This window comes from Buteo buteo, chromosome 2 (genome assembly GCF_964188355.1).
Source record: "Buteo buteo chromosome 2, bButBut1.hap1.1, whole genome shotgun sequence".
Taxonomy (NCBI): Eukaryota; Metazoa; Chordata; class Aves; order Accipitriformes; family Accipitridae; genus Buteo; species Buteo buteo.
The window spans coordinates 66,077,546-66,100,288 of record NC_134172.1 but is presented as its reverse complement, the minus strand read 5'-3'; the positions used below and the strand labels follow the sequence as shown (position 1 = coordinate 66,100,288).

The following is a 22,743-nucleotide window of genomic DNA, read 5'->3' as shown; positions in this document are numbered from 1 at the left end:
TTACACAAAAGGAATAATTTGAAGAAAGTTATCTTCTAATGAACAGGAAAGAGTTAGTGAACAGGTTAGTGAACAATCCTTCTCCCGTATTGGACTTCAGAACTAAAGAATATATTTTATGACCAGATGATTGGCCTCATTTTCCATCTTAAAACTCAGCTTAAGCCAGGCAATTATTGCTACTTACATCCCACCCCAGCCCACTAAATTTCATCCAGGAAATGGGAGGAAGCAAAGGCCTTTCATTTTTCCATTCTTGTACTACTTCTTTTCGGAGAAGGTTAAGGGAGAGCTAAACAGCATTTTTGCAAGTTATATTTAAGGCTGGCAACATGTGAAAGACTAAAAGCCCTGAAGAATCAAGTCCTTTAATTTAGTCACAGCGCAAGCACAGCGTGGTTGGTAACAGTATAAAAAGCCATGGCGCAGCTCTAGGAATGAATATGGAAGTTAACCTACGGAGACCCTGTGAATAAGAGAGGCCCATTTGCTCCCTAGCCTATTTATTGTGAATCACACAAACACAGAGTCAATTAAACCTGAATACAAACACAGACAACACGCATACAAGACAGGATATAACATGGTCCTACACCCAGGCTTGCTCTTCACCAGGAACAGGGATAGTAGGGGTGAGAAGACTCATCTGCTCTCCTTGCTTAGACTCCTTCCTCCTGTGTTCATACTTCCTTGGGACTTTATTGCTTTTTGTTTTCTATAAATAAAACCAAATTTAATGTCTATGAGAAAGGGAGGAAGAATGGAGTAGGTAACAAAGCAATTGGGAGCACCTCAGTAATGTATTCAGTCCATTAAGGATTTCATTAGGTTTACTAAAAGGTCATTAATGATAAAATATCTTCTTTTATTTTACCTACTTTCTAAACATTATAGTCTATTCTGCCATTCAAGCTTGCACCCCACTGACATTAATTAGCATGCTATATATTAAGGAGAGTTTTTAATGAGCTGTTATTTCATATGATTTTATTGGAGAGCCTCATTGTTCAGTTTAATAGCAGAAAATGACAACTATAGAAATTGCTTTGATAGGACTGCAGCATTGAGGGGGTTTTTCAACCTCCATACTTGTTCCTCCATAGTTAGTTTGTGATGCTGAAAGCACTGCTTAATATATCTCATAGCTGGTTTGCCATGCTACACTGGACATAGAGAAAGCTGTGGGCAATGAACAAAACCCCAAACCAACACAATGGAGTACTAACAACATCACTTACATCTGCTCTGTTTGCTATACACCATAAAGTAACAGAAGCAAGACCCACATACGTATAAAATTTGTTCCCACATTTATAGATAAAATATCAGTCCTAGCTATTATGGTAGCTGATAATTTTAAGAGCAGATATTTTTAGTCACTTAAATCTTAAACCAGCCATTTGTGCTTACTTTCCAAGTCAAGCGTCTGCCTTGCCCTAAGTTGTTTTTCACAATTTCAGCCAAAACCAGTTGAATTAGAAACAAAGGGAAGAATAAGGAATCCAGTACTTCTTGCTGTGCTAAAAACCTAGCAGCTCCAGCATCCTTCTGAAAGCCATCCCACCCTTGCTGTCAGCAATACCACCTGGACAGCAGGGAGAGCAGAAATCAGGAAAAAATGTTAAAAAATGGGGAGCGCAAAAGCAGGATGCAAAAAGGGAAGCAAGGGACTCAAAGTGACAGAGACTGGTAATGAGATTAGGGCACAGAAAACTAAACCCAAACCCAAACCCATCCTGTCCACTGGATGGCAGGATAATAGTTAAAGACTGGGTCTAATGCACACGCACAAAGGACAGCACTAAGATTAATTTCCCAAACGGAAGCATAATGCTGCCATCTCCTCTTTTTGAAGGCAATGGGAAGATCACCTTGACTGGCTTTTCCTCTTTTACACGTTCCTCAGTTGCACCAATTAACAGGATAAAGCCACCACTTCCGGATTTTTCAATCCTATCTATTTGCTAAATTAAGCAATACTTAAGATGAAAGGGAAATAACCATCTAGGGAGGAAGTACAAACACGTATCTGTAGTTTGCTTTCAACTTAGTTAACTACTACATTTTGGTAAGCAAGATATTGCAAGATTTGAACATGGAATTGTTAAAAAGCTTTATGTGTATCACCGTAACTGCATAGGCACACTGGCACTTGAAAAGATTAGATGGAAGAAATGGGATTAAGAATCAACTGTTTTGCTGGATGAGCAATAAAGAGAAACAGCATGTCCGAATAAAAAAAGAAGAATAGCCCAAAACTGTATTTTTTTTAGAAAACAAAATAAACTATTGGAAGGTAGAAAGACAAGATGGTCACATATCCACAAAAGGATTTTTTAAATTTGAACTTCCTTATAAGAAAGAATAAGGTTTTGGGGTTGGGTTTTTTTTCCAGTTGTTTTCACTTAATTTGGCTTAGAAAGAGCCCAACATGCACACTAAAATAATTCAGTTCCTTCCTTAAAAAAAAAAAAAAAAAAAAAAAAGTTTTGTTGTAGCCAAATATCTTTTCTCATTTGCATTAGATTTATATTACTGCAAGTCTATTGGCTTCAAAAGAACAATAAAAAGGTAATCAAAGAAATTGTTGTGCTCAAGGGACCGTATTATGCTTTTATTTCTGGAAAGCTTGATCAAGCAATTTTTTTTTTTAAACAGTTGATTCATACTATTTATAACACAAGTATGCTATTTACCTGGAGGTTGTCATACATTTAAAAAAACCCTGACATCTGAGTTTCTCAACAAACCCTCTCATTTTCTCATCAAGATGTTACAGGAAACCATAAGATTTAAAAGAGCATCATTAACAAATGCTTCCAAGTTAAGTATATCTTGCAAGTAACAGTGAGTGAGTAGCGCACAATTAAGAATCCTATATAATTTGAGGAAGTTTGTTCAAAAGCACTTTAAGGTCTTCATTCGGAAAAGTATCCCTAATTAGGAAACCATTTAAACATTTCCTAATTTTAAAGTTGTGTTAAACTAACACAGAGAAACGACAGCAGCAAAGATACAGCAGGCTCTCTTCAACAGGGTTTAGCACCTGAGTAAACAGCCAGACAGCCTGCATCTGGTGCATCCTCCCTGCTGCTGCCCTCCTTAGATGTAAGGAGCATGAACAGGCAGCAGAGTCATTGCCCTAGGATGTACAAGACAGACAGAGCAGAGCCTAATTCCTATTATCCCCCACATCAGCTATAAATTAACATGGCTCCAACTGACTTCAATTCTGCCACGGGATTTTATGTTTCCAAACATGATAGGGGAAGGAAAGCCATCCTGTTTCACCAGAACAGCAGCTGCATATGTTGGCTTCTATATTATTGTGCACAGGTAAATTAGGTTTTCCTTGCAGCCTCAGAGAAGCCATCTTAAATGCCCGGTGTATGCCAGGAGGGTCACTCAAGCATATACTAGAATTCTAGGGCTGACAGGGAGCTTATAAACCATATTACTTTATTAAACAGCATGGAAGGGGGAAAAAGATCTCTCTATGGGATTCTGCTGACTGAAAGAAAAGATATTTCTTGTCACCTTGTGCTCCTCAAATTTCACCAGAAAGCTGTCTCACTAAGCCCTGCCTTGTCCCAGAAACAGAACAACAGGGTTTGTGGCTGACATGGCATCCCAACCTGCCAAAAAGCAAGCAATGCTCAGATTTACAGCCTTTCTCGATTGCAAAAAAAAAAAAAAAAGATAATAAATTAGTGCAATCAGCACGATTCATTTTCCAAATTCCAGCCTGAATCCTGACTAGGTGGGGCCCAGAACACTGGCAGCATTTAACCAACCTGTCTACCAAGAGCTCAGTAAATACTACAGTAAGCAATGATATAATAAACAACTTCTCTTCAGCTAGCCCAGCCCTCTTCCAGTGCAATTCTGCACAAAAAGCCATTAACTACAGAACTAATGTAGCTGGGTATATATGCACAGCTTTCCTTACATGTAATTGAGAGGATGATGCAGCCTAATATAGAGCTGACAGAGTTTCAAACTTAAACAGATTATACATGGCCACACTGTTTTGTTGCTAGTTTAGATTATTAAAGAATTCTAATTCAACATAGTACCGATGCAGTAAAACACTTATTCTTCTTGTAATTGACTTTCATGGACTCTGGACAAACAATATACTGTAGTACAAGACACCGTATAAATCTGGTGCCAAAGGAAAACAACATTAGTGCTGCAGATGAGCAGAGAGTAATATCCAATTGTGTGAAGACTGCATTGTCAAATGCCTGTACAGAAGAGTGATAAAGCTAAGACCGAATATACAATCCTTAATTGATCATTTCCTGGGTTTTGAGCACTTAACAGTGTCTCCTTAATGTTCTCTTAATGTTCAGCTAAACGCAGCAGCCAGCTGTGTGTAGCATGGACTTCCTTCAGTGCACACTTAGTGAGCTTAAGTGAGAAAGCTTCGTCCCAGGAGTATCGTGCATCCACAGAATGCAATTGAGAAGCTGTAAGATGATTGATTTTCATGGGAACATTCAAAGCCACTTCTCACTGAAGGCAATTTCTGAGAATTGTCATCTTTCTACTATTTCGACTGTAGAGCTTTATATAAATTGGTTGCAAGATTTCGTGGTTGTTGCTTTCCTTCTTGTGGGAGCCATTTTTCACTCCTCTTAACCAAAAAAAGCCTTTAAATAAACAAACAAATGACTAAGCCAAGTTGAGCTCCCAACACTTCCAGCTTTTCCAGGAAATCTTTTTTTGCTACACCTTTTAGCAGGGAAGATTTTATTCAAAAAACGTCAGGTTTCATGAAGAGCTTAAAAAAGGGCTATGAATAGAAATGCATGCATATCCATGCAGTGGATAGCTATCACACCAGATAATCATGCTTTGTGTTACAGCAAGTATGCACTTTCAGGGGTCAAAGGTGGAAGAAATTTGTTTCCACCCTATTGTAAATGCAGGCAGCACTTCCCACAAATATTGACCTTATGCATGACTCTCTAAGAGATGGTTTCCATGTAATGACCTCTCCTGCAGAGAAAAAGTGAGTGACGTGATCGAGAAGAAATGGCATACTGGCAACTGGAGAGATGATGAAGGGCATGCTGCAATTTTACATGGCAACTAAGAGGATCTGTAACCTCTGAAGTGCAATTTAAACTCAAATCCACTGGGATTAGCAGAACTAGGCTCTAAGCATCCCATTAAAGAGCTGAAATTGTGTATGAATTGTGTATGTCCCTTATATTATTATTCCTGGCATCTAAATAGAGATTTACAGCATTTCAGAAACAGTGACTAAGAAAACAAGCTAGTTAGAAGCTGCAAATGCATCCTTATTTTTCCCAAGACCCATGTGCAACCCACATGGGACTTAATAATCATAAAGATGAGAACATAACTGATTACAAGACTACACCTTAGGATGTTTAAATAGACAGCTTGCTGTTTAAACACTGCCTTTAGGCATGGCTCATTGAAAGGATTTCAATAATCTGAGTGTCATTTTTCCAGCCAAGGAGCTGAATATACTGCAGCCACCCTTTAAATGCTTCTAGGATCGTAATACCTTATAACAATGCCTTCCCCCAAGTAATGTGACAAGTATTTTAGACCGGAATGCTAGGTGGCTTTTTCTCCTTGTTCCCCTTTAAGGGCAAAATAGTCTAAAACCTGACAGTTCTGAGAAATAGATTACACACGAAAAACGTATTTACAAAGGCGAAAGCCAACATCACTTACTGAGTGCACCTGTAAGCTTCTAGCTGCCCAAACAGTGAAATGCAGATGTAAATAAGTTTTGTTTATTTACATTTTCAAGGTGCAAGTTTGTGCAAAACATCTGGGTTCACACATGTATCTGAAGCACTTCAGTTTGGATTATGGAACAAACGCTTGAGACAACCTCATGTCATCTAAAAGCAGAGGAATTTAAGTGCCAAAGCTGGTTCATGAACTTAAATTGGATTGCTTGTTCCTGCAGTCCAATGACAGCATAGGTCCTTCTGCTGTTTAATGGTGGTTTGACTTTACACACACTTAGGATAAAAAAGAAAATACCAAAAAAACCCACCCTTTTGTTGCATGTCTTTGTACACAAAGGCTTTGAAGCTGAACTCCCACATGGTATAAGCACAATAAGCAGCATTTGATTATTAGGGATATTAAAGCATAGCAGCTTTTCAGGACTGCTAAAAAAAATAATTCAACAAGTTGTGGTGCTTTCAGTCTGCCAGGAGACTGAAGGGGGACAGGACTTATTACAATATTATTAGATTCTGCCACTCACAGCTGTCTCTTGTAGTGAGCTGTAATAACACCTCTTTCATGAATGTCACATGCAAAAACATCTCTGTAGAGCATTCTACCGTAACCAATGTACCAGCAAAATCTATTATTGCTGTTTAGCAGTGTTTCTATACACAGATTGATCTACTTGCCTCATGTAAGCACCTACACACCTTGAAGCTACCTGAGGACTTGACTAGAGCTCTTAAGCTTTACCTCTGTTGCACGGCTTGCTTGCAACAGCAGCCTGTGCATCTCCCTAATGGCTTACTTGACTGGACAGATCAACTGACACCTACTAACTCAGCATACGCTCGTGTTATTAACTGCTTTGAGGTGCTCCCCTAACACCCCCTGTATGAACTGTACCATCACTTGCTTTCTACATGGCTCGTATCCTAATCTTTTCAGCATACTGATTAACTGCTTGCAATTCCTGGAGCTTTCCAAGTTTCCTTGAACAAGAGGTTTCTGCTCCCTAGAAACAGACTGCAATTACATACTGATTTGGGGATCTATAGGGTTCCTTTGTTTAAAAATCCAGCTGTGGCTGTACCCAGTGAAACAATTAATTCTCCAACTGAACACAGGGCATTTTTAAACCCGCTTTAAATGCAAGGCTATTGCCACCTTTATTAAAAGACTACAATAGCATTTTGAAGGATAACTATCAATCAGAAGAGAATTGTGTAAGTCAAAAAGGTTCATTAAGATTGTTCCATTTTGTTGAGGCATTTTAGAAGTATTCAGTCATTATGAAATTAGTGATTCTGGCTGCCAAATGACTTGTAGAAGATTGCGCTGCTGAATTTCAGCCCAGGTGGCATGTAAGCAGTGCACATGCAGACTGCAACTGCAATTTGTACAATATGGAAGTCTGCCTGGCAGGGAACTGCAAGAATGATTAGGGATCCAAGAAAAAAATCTGTCCCAAGGAAAAGCAAGTGGGATGTAGGTAGACTAGACAGTTTGATTATTTGGAAGCATTTTAGAAGCTTACAACACTTTTCTTTTTTTAACAGAAATAGAGAGAAAAATACAGTATCCAGATACAATGAAACAGATCTTGATGGTGATGGTAAGGAGGGAAATATTGCTTAGGAGGAGGAGGGGGTTTTATTTGTTTTTATTAGGAGGGTTTGTGCCCAAAGGAGTTTGAGACACCATCGCTTGCACAATAGCTACGAGTAAGTCTAGCCAGCTGCTTCCAGGTGTCATGCAGAACTTGACACCACTAACTCAAATTCATAAAGTGATATTTCTTGATCTGTACTTTGCAGGGAATTTTTCCTTAATAAATGTTGGTAGGGTCTCAGGTTTGTTTCTCCCTAATGACAAAGACACAATTGCAGAGTTTCTAGATAGCTGCAAATTTGCTAGCACACCACGGAGCCTCCCAGCTTCTCCTGGTGACAGAGCAGCACTGCCAGCGCTGGGCTTCAGGAACTATGCTCCCTACAGAGACTTCATTAAAGTAGAGCTGCACAAGTTCATAGTTAGACCTTTTTTCTTCTGTTGTCACTAAAGCCTTCTGCTTCTAGCTGGATCAGTACTGTAAGCCACAGGAAAGAACTGAAAACCAATCAGAGACTAACCACTAGGGGTTTTTTTTTTCCTCTTTAACCAATAGGTCAGCTGAACTGTGTTAAAGCAGTGTAAGGCCATGATGATACTAAAAGTGGCTGAACCCTGTCTAAAACAACACTTTGGAGGTCACTGCTACTGAGGAATTAGTTTGGTGCTAGACACATGGCGTGAAATCTTAAATTAACACCAGTAGAGACAAAGGTGCAGGTTTAAGTATCTATAGTACGCTAAAGATTAAGCAAACAATAAAAAAGATGCAACTACCTGGACAATACTGGAAGCTTCTCTGTGTTTTTAGGAAGATTAAACTGCAGTTGCAGGTAGCAGGATGAGATGTTTCTGTGCAAAGACCTCTACTTTATTTACTGAGTAATTTCAAAACCAGGATCACCCGTTACTTGGAACAGGTGCTCATACTTGCTTGTGATACAGACGTAACAACCTGACTATCACCCTGAGAATGCTCTGGCCATCTCTCCAGGTTATGTGTAACTAACTGCTCATCTGTATTTTTATCTCCAGCTGATGAACTTGTCACACAGTGACAGCCAGTGTTAGCAAGGAGATCTAGGAGTGATATAAGACATGCTGTTCGAAACCAAGAAGCTGGGTGGGAAGAGGAAAGGAGCAGAACCTCATTGGTGATGGCACAGTTGCTTCTTGCACCCATGCCATTTCCAGAATAAGTGTACATTCACCCAGCATAAAAGAGAAAGCAAAAAAGTGGTTCTTGCCCCTCTGTATCAGAAAATGCTGCACAAACCCACAGTGAGGATTTTTACATCATCACAAAAGCAAAATTTTTTTCACTTTTTCTAACCTTACTGTGGTAAATGCTGAACCTATAAACTGAAACACACTTAGCCAGCACTGGTGCACCACTTTCCACTATTTAATAAAAGTGCCTTTACCTTCTTTTGTAGGACTGTTTCTCATTTCACATGATCCTCTAAAGCAGTCCTCCTTTCATATTCCTTTTCTGCATATTTGGGTGCACATGATATTACGGACACAGTCTCACCAGAAGCACATGACAACAGTAATTCTTTCTTACCTTAACAAAAAAACATCTCTTCTGATACACTCTAAAATTGCATCTAATTATTATTATTTTTTTAATCCGGCATAGGATGTTCAGTGATTGTCCTATAACGTGCTGCATATTTTGTTTGGTGGCAAGGAAAGTGGTTGGGTTAGATAGATGTATCATTGAAAGATTCAATAAGAACACTATAAGATAAGACTTCATGACTATATTCTGCTGAGACTGCCAGGAAGTGTTATGACTATTGGAAAGACAGAGGGGAATTAGTTGCAGTATTTAGGTATAAAACCTAACAGAAGTTTAGTGTAAGAAAAAAAAGGATATAAAATGGACCTTGGAGATACCGCAGAAGAAGAAAGGGCAGGAATTGAACACCTGAGACATGGGGGAATGTATGGCTCTCATTTTGCCGCACATATTGGTAAAGAATTCTTTTCTCTTTTTTGAACTGGAAAACTTTTTCAGTGATAGAAGCAGACTATCTTGAAGATTCTTATCTATTTTAATCAGGCTTCTTTTAGCACCTGCTGAAATGTCTTAGAGCTCTGGATTGGCTTAAACACATATGAGAAGGGCCCTGTGGCATGTATTCCTTGACAACAATCTGTTCTCCTCACCTCATAGAGTGTAATGATGCCATTTGTCTCATTTGGAGGCTTCCACTGAACATAGATCTTCTCTTCAAAAGGTCCTCCCTGGATGGATTCCAAGGGAACGGGTCCAGGAACTACAGGAAAAAAAAAAAACCACCAAAAAAATGTGTTAGAAGCTACCACCATGTCCAGCTGCACACACGTCAGAAGACACCAAAAGGCCACCAGAAAGGAAGTTCAGAGCTGAAAATAAAAGAATAAAAATAATATATATAAAAAAACCCAAACAAACCCTCAAGGTACTACCATTACCAAGGTACTATCAATATTAAAGGCCTATTCTCAACCCTTGGTTCAAATAAGAATACCCTAATCTAGCCACTAAGAGATAAATAAAATCAGAATCCATGAAAATATGAAGCTAATTTCAGTACGTCCTTATTCCACTACAGCATAGCAGCAGCAGGGAATTTAATTTGTCCTTTGCCACCCACACAACAGCAAAGCTCTATCCACCTAAACAGTCACATTGCACCTTGGCATAAAGATGCTACTGGGCTGCACACCTATATCAATATGAAAGATTGATTTCCTTAGTAAAGTAACAATGTAAGATTTATATTTCATTATGGCTACAAGGCCAGCTAAAAAATCCACCTACTCAAGCAAAATTTTAATGCTGTGGAAGATAACTAACTAAATTCACTCCCAAGCCTGTCTGATAAAAACCCCGTTCATTTTTCTGAAAGACCTGCCATCCTCTTATGTCCCTCCATATGATATACTGGACTGCAAGAGCCACTTTCAGCTGAGAGAAACTTAGGACAGCAACTCCTTACAGCTCTGGCAGAGGAAGAACACTTCTTTTTTAACACATTAGACAGAATGGAGTCTTGTAGTCTATGAGAGTCCTTGGTCTGAAATAGCTCAGATCGGATAATAACACTTTAAAGCTTTCCATCAGCACTTCCGGAAAACAGTTCTTTCATACCAAGAACGGAAGAGTTAGCACCAAATGAATTTAGCTTCCGAGATGTATGTAAAATGCTATGTCCAGAATATCAGTATTAAGAAAAGCTACACTCTGGAAAGGAAGACATTATACTTGGTTTTGGGACAATGATGTGAAGGCACAAGAAAAATCAACAAATGCCAGGATTACATTTGCCCATATGATAAAGTAATCTGCTCTGTGGGCCCTGGGTAGTTCAGAACATGACTTCTATAGAATTAAATCTACCGCTGTTTGGTAACTGCTCAGACTGGCGTTTGTCATTTCCAAGCAATTCAGGGATCCTTGCCCTTTCAAGAACATGGCTGTGAAATGGAAATTATTTACACCTACAAATTTTACTTGCATAACACACACACTCTCCAGAGAAGCCATTTATAAGTTTCATGGGACAGAGGGTTACGTTGTTATTTACAACCTGAAAATATTAGTCTTCCCCTAAAAAACAAGGAAGCAAGCAAACCCAACATAACTTACCATCTTCCTCAGTTTGCACAACCAACTCCTCACTTTCCATTTTGCCCTCCGGGTTAGAGAGGGCTAACCTCAGCCTGATGGTCATGAAGGGCCGAAGGCCTCGCAAGGTGTAGTGGGAAGAAGTTTGGATGAGTTCCTCTGCCTCAAATTTTTGCTGGTTAAACACATACTGGTACTGGACTGTGAGATTGTAACTGTGACAGCGGGTCACCGCATAACCAAAGGGCTCCCACTGCAACGTCAGCTGCCGGGAGCGAATATCAACAACTTCTACATTTTGTGGTCCATGGACGGGATCTGTGAAGCAAGCAAAGAAAAAAAAAAAAAATTGACATTAAAAGAAGCCAGTCATCAATTAATATGCTCCCTTCCATATTGCCAGAGTATCTAAGCACTTCACAGTTCTGAATGTTCTTGTCTTTACGATGTATAAGTGATAGGGAAATGAACGTCAGATCCACAAATGCATTCTGGCTCCTGAGTTTTCCCTGAAAATCCCCTGTCACAGGGCCCTGAACAGTAGTCATGCTCCTGATTCCTGTGAAACCCCACTGAATCCAACAATGGCAATATGATTCCACCAGTTAAGTAGCGTGAAAGTCGCACTTTCTTCATTCTTATCCCTGCCCCCATTCCCCCCAAAAAAGCTAGTCAATAGTCTACCTGAAAACACCTAAATACCTTGGTGAGTCCAGCCCTAAGTGATGCAAATACATAGGAAATGGCTGCCAGAGAAGGAATGAACTCAAGTCTCTTAGCTTTCCATTTAGCTATGTAGCCCCTACACCCTCCTGCCGACCCTAAACCCATTCTGTCAGAGGCTAAAGCACAAGTGTGTAAGAATCAAGATGAAGAGCCTGTTACACTTCCAACATCCCAGTGCTACTGCCCCCTCAATTTTTTAAACTCTTGAATGTTCTGGCAATGGAGCATACGAGCAGATCATGCCACTCCTTGAATAAGTTTTCTGAGTCATCTCAACCTTGTGCCAATAAAACTTTTATTTCAGATCATACCAATGCCTTGGCCCCACCAAAGTTTCATTTCTCTTTATTATTCTTTCTACAGTATCTGACTGAGGTACAGTTTGAATATTCATGTGTAGGAATCACTTGCACCTGCTGTTCCTTAATTTATTTTTAACAACATAACTGAAATGCTCTGACTACAGACTCTGCCCTTTATATAAAATATAAATGCATGCACCGCTAGACATGCAGATATAAAGAATGAAGGATGAGTAAAATCAGTTTGAGATATGTCAGATGGTAATAATACTACACATGTCATAGTTTGTTTATCTGACATTTCTTCAACTTGTGTAGCTCGTTTTCTTTTTTTGCTCAATATAAATCTAAGCAAGGTAATTAGAAAATACATCAATTCACATAAAGTTTCTGGATTTAGAGCACAATTTAGTGTTCTGCCCACTTGTCATGTTCTCTCACGATTTCAACCTAAGAAAGGAACAGAACATTTTCATGGGAACAAAAAAAAGTCACAAGGACTCCTGAATAGTTGTTACAGTTCTTTGAAAGATAATTAAAGTGGAGAAAAAGCCTTCTAGTAATTCTTGAAAGTAAAGCATGCGCCGGCCATACTGACTTCAATCTACTAATGCATAAACAGAAAACACACTATAGCAACCAGCATATCCTGTATTATTTCTAAAAAACTCTAGTGACTGGCAATGGGATAAATAGCTACTTCTGAAATGAACACTATTCTGAATCTTTATATACACACACACACATGTGCAGCCACTTTTGAAATAGGATGGATATTAAAGGACCAGGGGCCTAAAGCTAGCAACTGGTTTAGGATTCCATATAAGTTATGTCAATCCCGTAGCATCCAGAGAACACCTCTTAAATGAGATTCTTTAGTACTGTGCGTGTCAAAAAAATTATAATTCAGAAACTAGAACTTTTGTATGCATAAATATACACATATATACTTAGCATTAGGTGATAATCATTCCTTTAATATAAACCCATGAAAAGAACATTTCTGTAGGTGAGTTGTATAGATAAATAAGGTGAACAAAAAGAATGGTTCTGTGAAATCTTTCAGACTCTGAAAACCGTAAAGGTAAGCACAAGCCTCATTCTGAGATGCAGATGTTTGTCCTTCTGAACTCTCAACTACACCAAGTAATCAACTCCAGACCCCAACCCAGAATGTGGCCAAGACGTGGCAAAAACTTTTCATGCCAAGACAATGATGCAGCTGAAGATGGCAATTAACCTCCATGTTAATGGTATACTGTTGGGTTTTTTTAAATTACAGTTATTTTCTTTAAGTCAGTCATGTTATGGAATGAATGGGTAATTAGAGGGTGTTTGGTTTATTGATGTCAGATGTGCTGACTTGATCAGTGGGTAAGGAACAACTCAGATTCAGCATCATCTCACCAAGTCATATGTCCAAAACCTGGACTACGGAATATTACCTGCAGTTTTTAGCTTGCTTTCTCATCTTGTTCACATTTGCCCTTTCCTTTCTTACCCAAAACTGTAAGTCTTGGACGCTGTCTTGTATCAACCAGTTTCTAATTCTACTCAAGGTTTTACTGGAAATGCTCCATGATATGACCTCAAGCCTTTCTTTGTTTTTGCAGCACAATTGTTTCAACAGAGTAACCAGCCTATTAACCACAGATGACTTTGAGTTACAAAGTGAGAAGCTAAAACACAGATCACAAACATAGTCCAGAACCCACTACACAATCACAGAACATACAGCATTCTTGCAAGAACTATCTGTTCTCAGGTCAGTAATCCTAAAAATGCGAGATTTTTCAGTCCAGTGAAAAAATGAGATCACGATGCTGTATAGTTCATAGTGAAAGCAGGAAGGGGATGCAGGTTTCAGAAATACCCATAGCCTAAGGAGTCTCTAACTGCACGTGTAGAAACATGACATCTAATGGCCTTCTAGATTCTTGAGCAAAGTGGGAATAAATAAGTAAAAACTATTTAAACTTTAGTTTTAAACTTTAGGTTCAGAGAGGGAGAAACCAAACTGGAATTAAATCAACAAATAGAAGCATGACCTGGAAATCTTTATATTCTCTCTGAATCTCACTGATTTCCTCTGCAGCATAAGCCATTGAAACTCATTTTCAAAGATGAGATTTTGTACTGTTGTTTTTAAAGGACGGTGGTCCTACTACCTTGTCCATTTAATTCTGCATTTTAGCTTTGTAAGTATACAATCTCAAAAGGTCTGGAGTACCTATCCCTGGACTCTACCATCTCTAACACCACCTGTTTTTTATAATGTCCTAATGACTTATTTTCCCCCAAAAGAAACAAAACTAAAAATGTTTATAATTGATCTACAGTTCTCTAGTAGTAGTGAATATTTGAAACTGGACAAACTTCTCTATTTCTGTATTTCTGGAATTATAGCTTCCAAATAACACAAGAAAATCCCTGAAAATTATTAACCTTGCACTTGGCTAGTGTAAGAAAAGCTGCTAATATGTATCTCAACTTCAATTGTACAAAAATACCTAACAAAGCAAGACAGAAACAGACTGGCACAATTTGAATACTTAAGAGATCATATACAAAAAGACATTGGTGTAACCTGCATAAATGGAAGTAAAATTTTCTAAGTGTCTTGACACCTTGGAAAAACCAAAGGAAATTCTTAAGAGGCAGGAGCAATGAAACAGCTACCACCAATCTATTAAAACTAGACTTGAACCAACGCAAAGAAAATTGCAGTGTCTGGGATTCCACTGTGCAAATGCTGTATTTTTATTTCAGCCTGTTTGAACTATTAATTACATTTTCAAAGTTCACATCGAAGTCAAGGACTGAACAGTATTTTTTAATACTGCATCTCCCACTGCTGCTTCAATACCTATCATTACTCCGGCAGGCTGCTGCAAACAGTCAGCAGGCCATGAACCTTTCTGAAGCACTTGTGATGTACAAGTGGCCCTAACAAAACAAACTCTCCCAGTGATCCTTCAGCTGTACTCTCAGTCCTTAGTCCAGGTAAGCAGGCATTTTTGATTCAACAGTGACCTGCAACATTCACAGACTGCATTTTCTGCTATCACAGTTTTATAGAAAAGTTGACTTTTATGGCTGGTTTTGCTCTTTCCTTATTGAGTGTTACAGATCTCATTTTGTTCACTGTAGTCTTCTCGCTCAAGGTGAGGTATAGAAAAGCAAAGGTTGATTTAGATTATTAATAACAATTGTCTCTGCTTTATACCCCTCCATCAAGAGAAGAACAGAGAGCAAAGGAAGCAATGGTGAAACACTGGAGTTTGAACATGAAGCTCAAGTTGAGCAGTGAAGTTAGAGACAATCAGCTGTTGCCCTCAGGTTAACTACCTGCTGCAGAAGCCTAATTGCAAGAAATTGTTGCTGTCAGTAAAGACATGACATCGAGTGGAAGATGTCCATACTTGTCTGAGGCCCCATGCCCATGTCTCCTGACCCTATGGAGGGCAGAAGGCAGAGTTTATTAGCAGTGCAGGTGTCCACTGATTAAATTCTGTTTCCCAGCAGTAGGTTACAGAGACTGAAAATGCACAAATGGGAAGAAAAACGAGCATGACAGGTGTGGCAGCTTTCTGTGAGTCCTGAACTGATGCCTTCTGATACAGAAAGAGAAGGAAAATAGGTGTGAGTCTGATTCCTGCCTTCTCCTCAACACACCCACACCTGAGTTCATCAGCCAGTCACTCCAACCAGAGCAGGCAACCAACATCTGGGCAGGCCAGTAGGGTCCCCATCCCTTCCTCCTAGGCAGACTGGGAGGAGACAAGGGGAAGACTGAGTGCATTGGTAGTTGATAAAATGCCAAAACTCGTGTATTCCCAACTACCAGCATGGTATGACCTCTCTCTGTAGCCCCGAAAATATTTAAATTTATTTTCATTTACAAAATATAAATTTGGTAGTATCACAGTATGGTTGAGAACTTCATAGAATATTTCAATCTCTCAATAAATTGAGACAGTGGCCACTTTTCATGCAACAGCAACAAAACTCCTAATGACTGTGAATCAGCAGTTAGGATGTTCCTTTGTGTTTTTCAAAGACATTGTTCTTGTTCTACAGATGGAAAACCAAACAGTAATTTGTCTGACAATTATTTTACTCCAGGTGTTACACTAGAGCTGAAGCCTTCTCCATCTCGCCTTTATTCCCTATTCCTCCCCTTCCTCCTTAAATTTCCACAGGATGAAACAAGTCTAGGGAAACATACCTACTATCAAAAAAACACAGCAAGATAAACAGAGCAAAAGCATTCAGGTGGTTTACCTTAAATGCACAGTTCAAGTTTGTGTGATGATTCAGGATAAAACAACCAACTCTACAGTGTGTGCTGTTCATCTCTTCAAAGAGATCCTGGCAGATGAATTGTTCCATAAACACCTTCCGTATCAATGTCCTGTACGTGGACATTTCAGAATGATGGACAACTCTGTCCGTCCCTGAAGTGCAGCATGTCTTTCTGTGACAGAGTTCCTTTGCTGAGCACCACAACTCTCATAGCTGCTGCCCATCATATTTCAATGCCTTCAGAGCCTGAATGTGGTATAAATGCCTTTTCAGACATGACAGATAAAAACACTGATTAAGCAGAGTTCACTAGTCTTTCAGTACTGTAAAAGTGTTTTGGCTTTGCCCTTTCCTGAAGAAAGAACATTTCCCTAATATTTGGATGTAATTTTTTTTTTAATTTTTTTTTTAATGCCAGTTTGGATATCTTCACTGGTCTAAAGACAGTGCAGACAAAGCTGAAAGCAGGCAAATATACAGAAAGGCATGTTCTGAGAGAAGACTTGCAACAGAGAAAAGAGAAGAAAGGAGTGAGACTGATACAATAAAATCACCACAGAACATACGATCTGTTTATTGAGATACCTACAAATCAACTAAACCCCAAGTCATACACAAAGAAATAGGTGCCGTTGCAGCTAATGAACTAAAATAGGCTATTTTATGGCATTCTCTGAGCAATGAAGAAGGAGGAGGAGCCCTGCCACACAGATGAATCTATTATACAAGAAAGATCAAATAAGTTAGATAATGGACTATGGGCTTAGATAAGTCAGGGATGAGTTCTCTCAACAGTTAACACGATCATTTTACTTCAGTTCACAGCACATTTTCTTCATTTTTTGATTGATCTGCTTTTATTTCAGTTGCAAATTTTACTTTGTACTCTGCACTGAAAGAAACCCAAGATTTAAAAAAAAAAGGGGAGGGGGAATATTTGTTACGCTACAAATCCCATTAAACATCTTCTGATTTCATAGCTCAACCTTGTTAAACAAAAACAAAAGAAAAACAAAGAAACAAAAATAACCAACAAAAAAAGAAAAATCAACCCAAATGCCTTTAAACTGAGTACCTGATGTTTGAGAAACTTGGCAGACCCTTCAAGTGTTACAAAACATGCCTGTCATGCTCACAGACTAAAAGTCCACATGCTGATACGTGCCCAATGTTGTACAAAAAGCAAAGCCTGTGGGAGAGCAGGACCACAATGCGATAGCACTGACTGCTACCAACGCCTGCCACAGCACTACCTACCTGTGCTTGCCCTAGCTTACATCTGGAGCGGAGCTGCCAAATCCTCACTTGTAAACAACTTCAAGATAATTAAGCACTACTTTTTAAAAAGGTTTATTAGCATCTGTTTAAATGGATAGTTTTTTCATTACGTTATAAAATGGTAAAATGAAAGGTTTCTTCCTCTTATACCTAAAACTATTGTTCCCTAACAAACTTAAAAATAATAATTTAAAACAACAATAAAGGGTAATTACTGATTTTATTAAAAACATCTCTCATGGATACACATAGCAGTGGTATTCCGTGGCTGGGAACAAAATGTACGTTATTGAACATTTTGATGATTAAATACAAAAGCATAATTAAATATGCTAATGAAAATGAGACTACAAAGCAGGTAAGCCACTTGGTTTTTGTCAATTGAAAGTAAAATGTGTGGGTTTTACAGATTTATTTTATTATGTATAAACAAATTTTTTAACTATTTGTTTTACTATTGCACATGTGCACTTATTTTTATTATCTCTTCCTCTGTGTACTTCTGCTGTTATCTTCAAATAATAAGTGGAATAAGTGGAAGAGGTTAGAATAAGATATAAGCTGGTTCCTGACAAAACATAAATTACCTGCATAAAAATAAATAAGGTAATCAAAATAGTAGGTAAAAGAGAGGCTTCCTCTACACAGTCATGGGTCTGTTGAATTATTCTGAGCAGCACAGAAAAGCATTGCTTTTGCAGATAGGCTTTCTCTCATTTGTAACTGTGGCTTCCTTTTATGTCTGTGCAATCTGCAAGAGAAATTCTCTATGTTCTTTCAGAATCCTGTCTTTCAAAACTAAAAATTATTTAAAAAAAAAAAAAGTTTCCAGTTCTACTTGTAGATCTAGCAGAAGGAGCTATCGGTTGATGAAACACTGGCTTTGTGGGCACTACTGAAATATCCTAATTGCCCTAAACCACTTGAGGCTTGTCCATTTTTCTCAAGATTCAGGAGCAACAGTAACTCTGGTTTTTAGCAGCTATGGGTAGTCATACATGAGGAATCTCTGTGTGATGGGGACTAGCAGATTCCCTGTACTTGATGACATCGTAAGGTGTTTTCTCTCTACAGCATGCCATACTGGCAGAAGGAAAAAAAAAACCAAACAAAAAAACACAAACAAAATTTTCAATTGCTAAGAATGCTAAGATTGGATAATTACAAAGCAAAGTAGAATATGTTACAACCATAATAATAAGGTTAAACAAATGGGTAGTCCTCAGGAGCAGGTGGTTGGAAATTCAACTAGTGGAAAAGAGGACAGAGACTGTAACTCTATGTCAGCCAGTTTCTTTTCCCAGTTATTGCCTTAACTAGACCAAGAGACTTTCAAATTCCTGCAGCTGAGTACTGGTTGCAATGTGTTCCAGAAACACATTTTTAGAAAGAGTCTGGATACAATTTATGACCAGCAGTTTAATTCTAACTTCATGCTCATGTCTTTCTTCCACTAGGGTGTTGAAGTCAGCAATGCACTGCCTTTAATGCCATGGATGGTTAGCTCTTATGTGAATGTACATATTTGAAAAAACGTTCATTTCCAAATGCTATAGACACTCTTTGGGATGGTGGAGAACAGATAAAAGTTTGCTCTGAACAAAATCAATGCACTGCATTTAGCCCAAAAGTTGCCCTTCGCCTAGGATATTGTGGTTGCACTTTTAGCTCAAACAAAAATAAAGCAGAGTAGCTTTATGCCAGAGGGAAGCGTGAGGGGCAGGACCAGTACTTCTTTAAGACCATTTATATCTGATCAGTATGCCACTAAGAAAATACTCTTAAAGGATTTCAATACAGGCATTATGTATGAGAAAATACAGATAAACCAGTTCTTCAGAAACACTGTCAAGACTATAAAGAGTGTAGCTTCTAACACAGCTAGGACTCTTAGTGTAATCTGAAGATAGAGGCCATAGTGTCAGGACTACAGCAGCCTTGTTAATATCCCCCTAACACGCATTTCTAGAAGTCTCATTGAAATCCAAGTCTTTTTTTTTAGCCCACGTATACCCTTTCAAACTCAGCAGCAACCTTTTTTTTTTTTTTTAAATGCAACCGGATTAATTGCCTGCTCAGAAGATTACTCAATTCTAAACGATTCCAAATCGTTCCCAGTACCTGCAATCTCCCTGCTGCCACATGGCCCCACTGCATGGCTACAGGTTTCTATTATCAGACGTGCTCAGGATTTGTTCACTGTTTCATGCTCTGCACTGCAGTAGGCATGAATCTGCAATAGCCAAGGTACTGCTCCTCTAGGAAGGCTAAGAAGTTGGTGAACTCTCCACTAGGCTCACAGTGGAGCTGATTTTATCCAGGAAAATCCCCCAGGGGAACTTCAGATCCCTTGCTTCATAAACTTTGAGGAACTTCTGGTTTTGTTGTTTAAAAAAAAACCAAACAAAAAAGCCTTCCAAACCCACAAACAAGCCCCCAAGAAGTAGGATTGTTCACCAAAGAATGTCAAATTATTGCCATCCTCTTTTGCTTAATACTATCCTCTAAGGAAAGCTGTAACTTCCCATTCCCTATTTGCTGTGTAGGCCTGGACACATCCTTTAAATCACTTCTCAGCTCATTTGCTTAGCAAAGCAAGTGATTAGCAGCCAGCTACAGTTTTACAAGAGTATTAGCACCATTTAATTAATAGTCCTGGAAGTCACTTATGAGGGACATCATTGCATGAACTTGTGCATATGCCCACACGCACGAACACATCCTCCACCACACAGCCAGTTCTGCCTGAGGAACATCTATAGCTCTCTCAGAATGGAGCTAGTCTGCCATGAGAAAACTTCCTGCAGTCTTCAGAAGGGAGAAAGATGAAGAAGATAATAAAGATCGCTATCCATGCAAAGCATGTTGGTGTTCAGTTTCTAAGCTTCCCTACAAAGTCCTATAACCAATATATTTATCCTAGAACTAAAAAACTGGGCCCTGATTTTGATGAGCACAGGAAGGTCAATCCTAATGAACCTAAAGGCATGGGCATGGCTCTGGACCGTTTATATGACAGAAAACACTCATGTCCTTGTTTACTGGCACATGGAAATGTTGAGGGAGATTTACAGCTCTGCTTACTGTCTCCTTTCTCATAGGTAGGAGCAGGGAACTGGTTGTCCACTAGCTAGGAAATTGGATTCACCATGACCAGAGCACTCTGTGTGTTACTACAACTAGCAGCTCTGACACAAAACCGCGCCAGCCCGTGGCAGATCTTGGGCTAACTATCTGCTTGCACATGGATCGCAGCTGAAGTGAAGCTGGATTGCCAAGAGCCACATCTGGTTCTGGGGTGCATTGCCCTCATCTTTGGGTTCTGAAACATAGACAGTAAAACAAGGATCACAGCACTACTTAAAATTACAATGCTAATGAGCAAGTTAGTTAGTCGTGCCCTAAAGCTCATTTGCCCACATCACGATCTTTATACTTTAGAACATTTTTTTCTGGGTGAATTAATCTCTTGCACTGGCCATTTCTTAGTGCATAGAAAAAAAAGAAGAACTGAAGTGGAAAAAAAGCAGCGTGTTTTGTTTTCAGCAACTATGGCTTGATTCTTTGCTGCCATGGCTTTAACAACAAGGCTAGAAGGAAGTAGATGGGCATTCATGTGTGAAAAAAAGCCTATGTTTTTAACAGAATTAGGCAGCTGAGCTCATTTCCACCCCATTAGGATCAGTCTTCTATGAGACAGTGCTGCCAATGAAAGCGCAAGAGATTAGTTTTCCCCCCACTAGCTTAAGCAATGCTCTGGGCACCAAATACAGATCACGACACTTTTCAGGGATATTGCAAAGCTCGTGCAGGGAACTGATCCAGATCCTGCCTTTCAATTTCTCAGCAAAGCCATTTCCACACAAATGCACCACTGTGCCCTGAAAGAGTTTATTTTGAATTGGAAAGAGGAGAAAGGAGGTAGATGCTTATTGGAAATCCATTTGCTGAAAGTGTGTTAAGGAAAGCTAAGAGTTTCTAAGAAAACATTTGTTAATATGTCACTGAAACATTCCAATAACTACTGCCACAGCTTGGCACCACAGGTCTGCAAGTTGTAACAGCATTTATGGTGAAACACACTTTTTGTTCATTTAATTCACCACTGAATTTATATAAAGAAAATACTGTGTTCCTAATTTCATTTTCCTCTAATAATCCTACCTAGAACTAGTGCTGAAAAAGTCAGTTTGATGGTTGGTTGTCCTCCAGCTGTTAATGATTTCCTCCTGTTCAGAGCAGAGGACAAGAAAGAAGGGCAGAGAAAAAATAGTTACTGCTTTGCTACTAAAATAACAATATTCCATAGATGTGTTAGCATTTGTTCCCTAGATGGTTATAATTTACCTCAAGAAGCAGAAGATTAGAAACATCAGGGATCTCCAACTAGCATCCACTTAGCTCTACTCTGTCAAGATTTACAGATACAACCACTTTCTCTTCCCTCTTAATCTTTAAAAACCTCCTATGAAACTTAGAATCTAAGGCCATTACAGCTACAAAGTGAAGCAATCAAGTGTTGGGTCCAGTTAGAGTTAACGTTGCATGTGCAATGTGAATTTTGCATTATTTGTGCCTATGCACTCTGCCCAAGGACTTCTAGAGAATTTTAAGTGTCTACAGTATGAGTGAACTCAAAAAGAGCTCATCTAAGCCCTTCAGTATCCTGGTGCCACACAGTAGCCCAAGCCTCCCTTCAAGGGTAAAAGGGTATACACAAAACCACATGTTCAGGCCTGACCATCACAGCACCCAAGCACCTTTGGGCCTCTTGCCCAGACTACTAAATATTGAGATAGTATTTTTCTCCACAGGAGCACTGCCTCCTCCAAGTACACAAAACATCTTTAGCTCTATGTAAAACAGATGCAAGTGTCAACACAGTCTGTCAATTCAGTGAACTAAATAATGGTTTAACTAGCAGATAGCAGTAGATTGCAGTCATTTATGTCTTCAGCTGTGCCAGCAGGTAGCAAAAGAATTGCAAGACTTAATTTTGGTTATGGTTGAAAACATTTTCTACCAACCACCTATTCTTCTACTCCTTCATTATTCCTTGCTCCATAACCCCCCACACTATCACTGTTTCTTCTGCCTACCTCAGCCCAGACTTTTCTCGACGCCAGTACTTATTCCATACTCAAAGTCCTCAACTACATCTGCTCCTAAGACTTCTTA

General features: G+C 39.0%; 1 protein-coding gene across 4 annotated transcripts in view; it reads right to left on the bottom strand.

The window, feature by feature from the left end:
• Window positions 1-22,743, bottom strand: part of PTPRT (protein tyrosine phosphatase receptor type T) — a 488,778-nt gene that overhangs the window by 150,428 nt on the left and 315,607 nt on the right. For all 4 annotated transcript variants that reach the window (XM_075059108.1, XM_075059117.1, XM_075059124.1 and 1 more), the window contains 2 exons: window positions 10,976-11,272; window positions 9,511-9,620 (listed from right to left, as the gene is read on the bottom strand). In XM_075059108.1, the coding sequence (XP_074915209.1) occupies window positions 9,511-9,620; window positions 10,976-11,272 (407 nt within the window). The remainder of the gene's footprint in view (window positions 1-9,510; window positions 9,621-10,975; window positions 11,273-22,743) is intronic.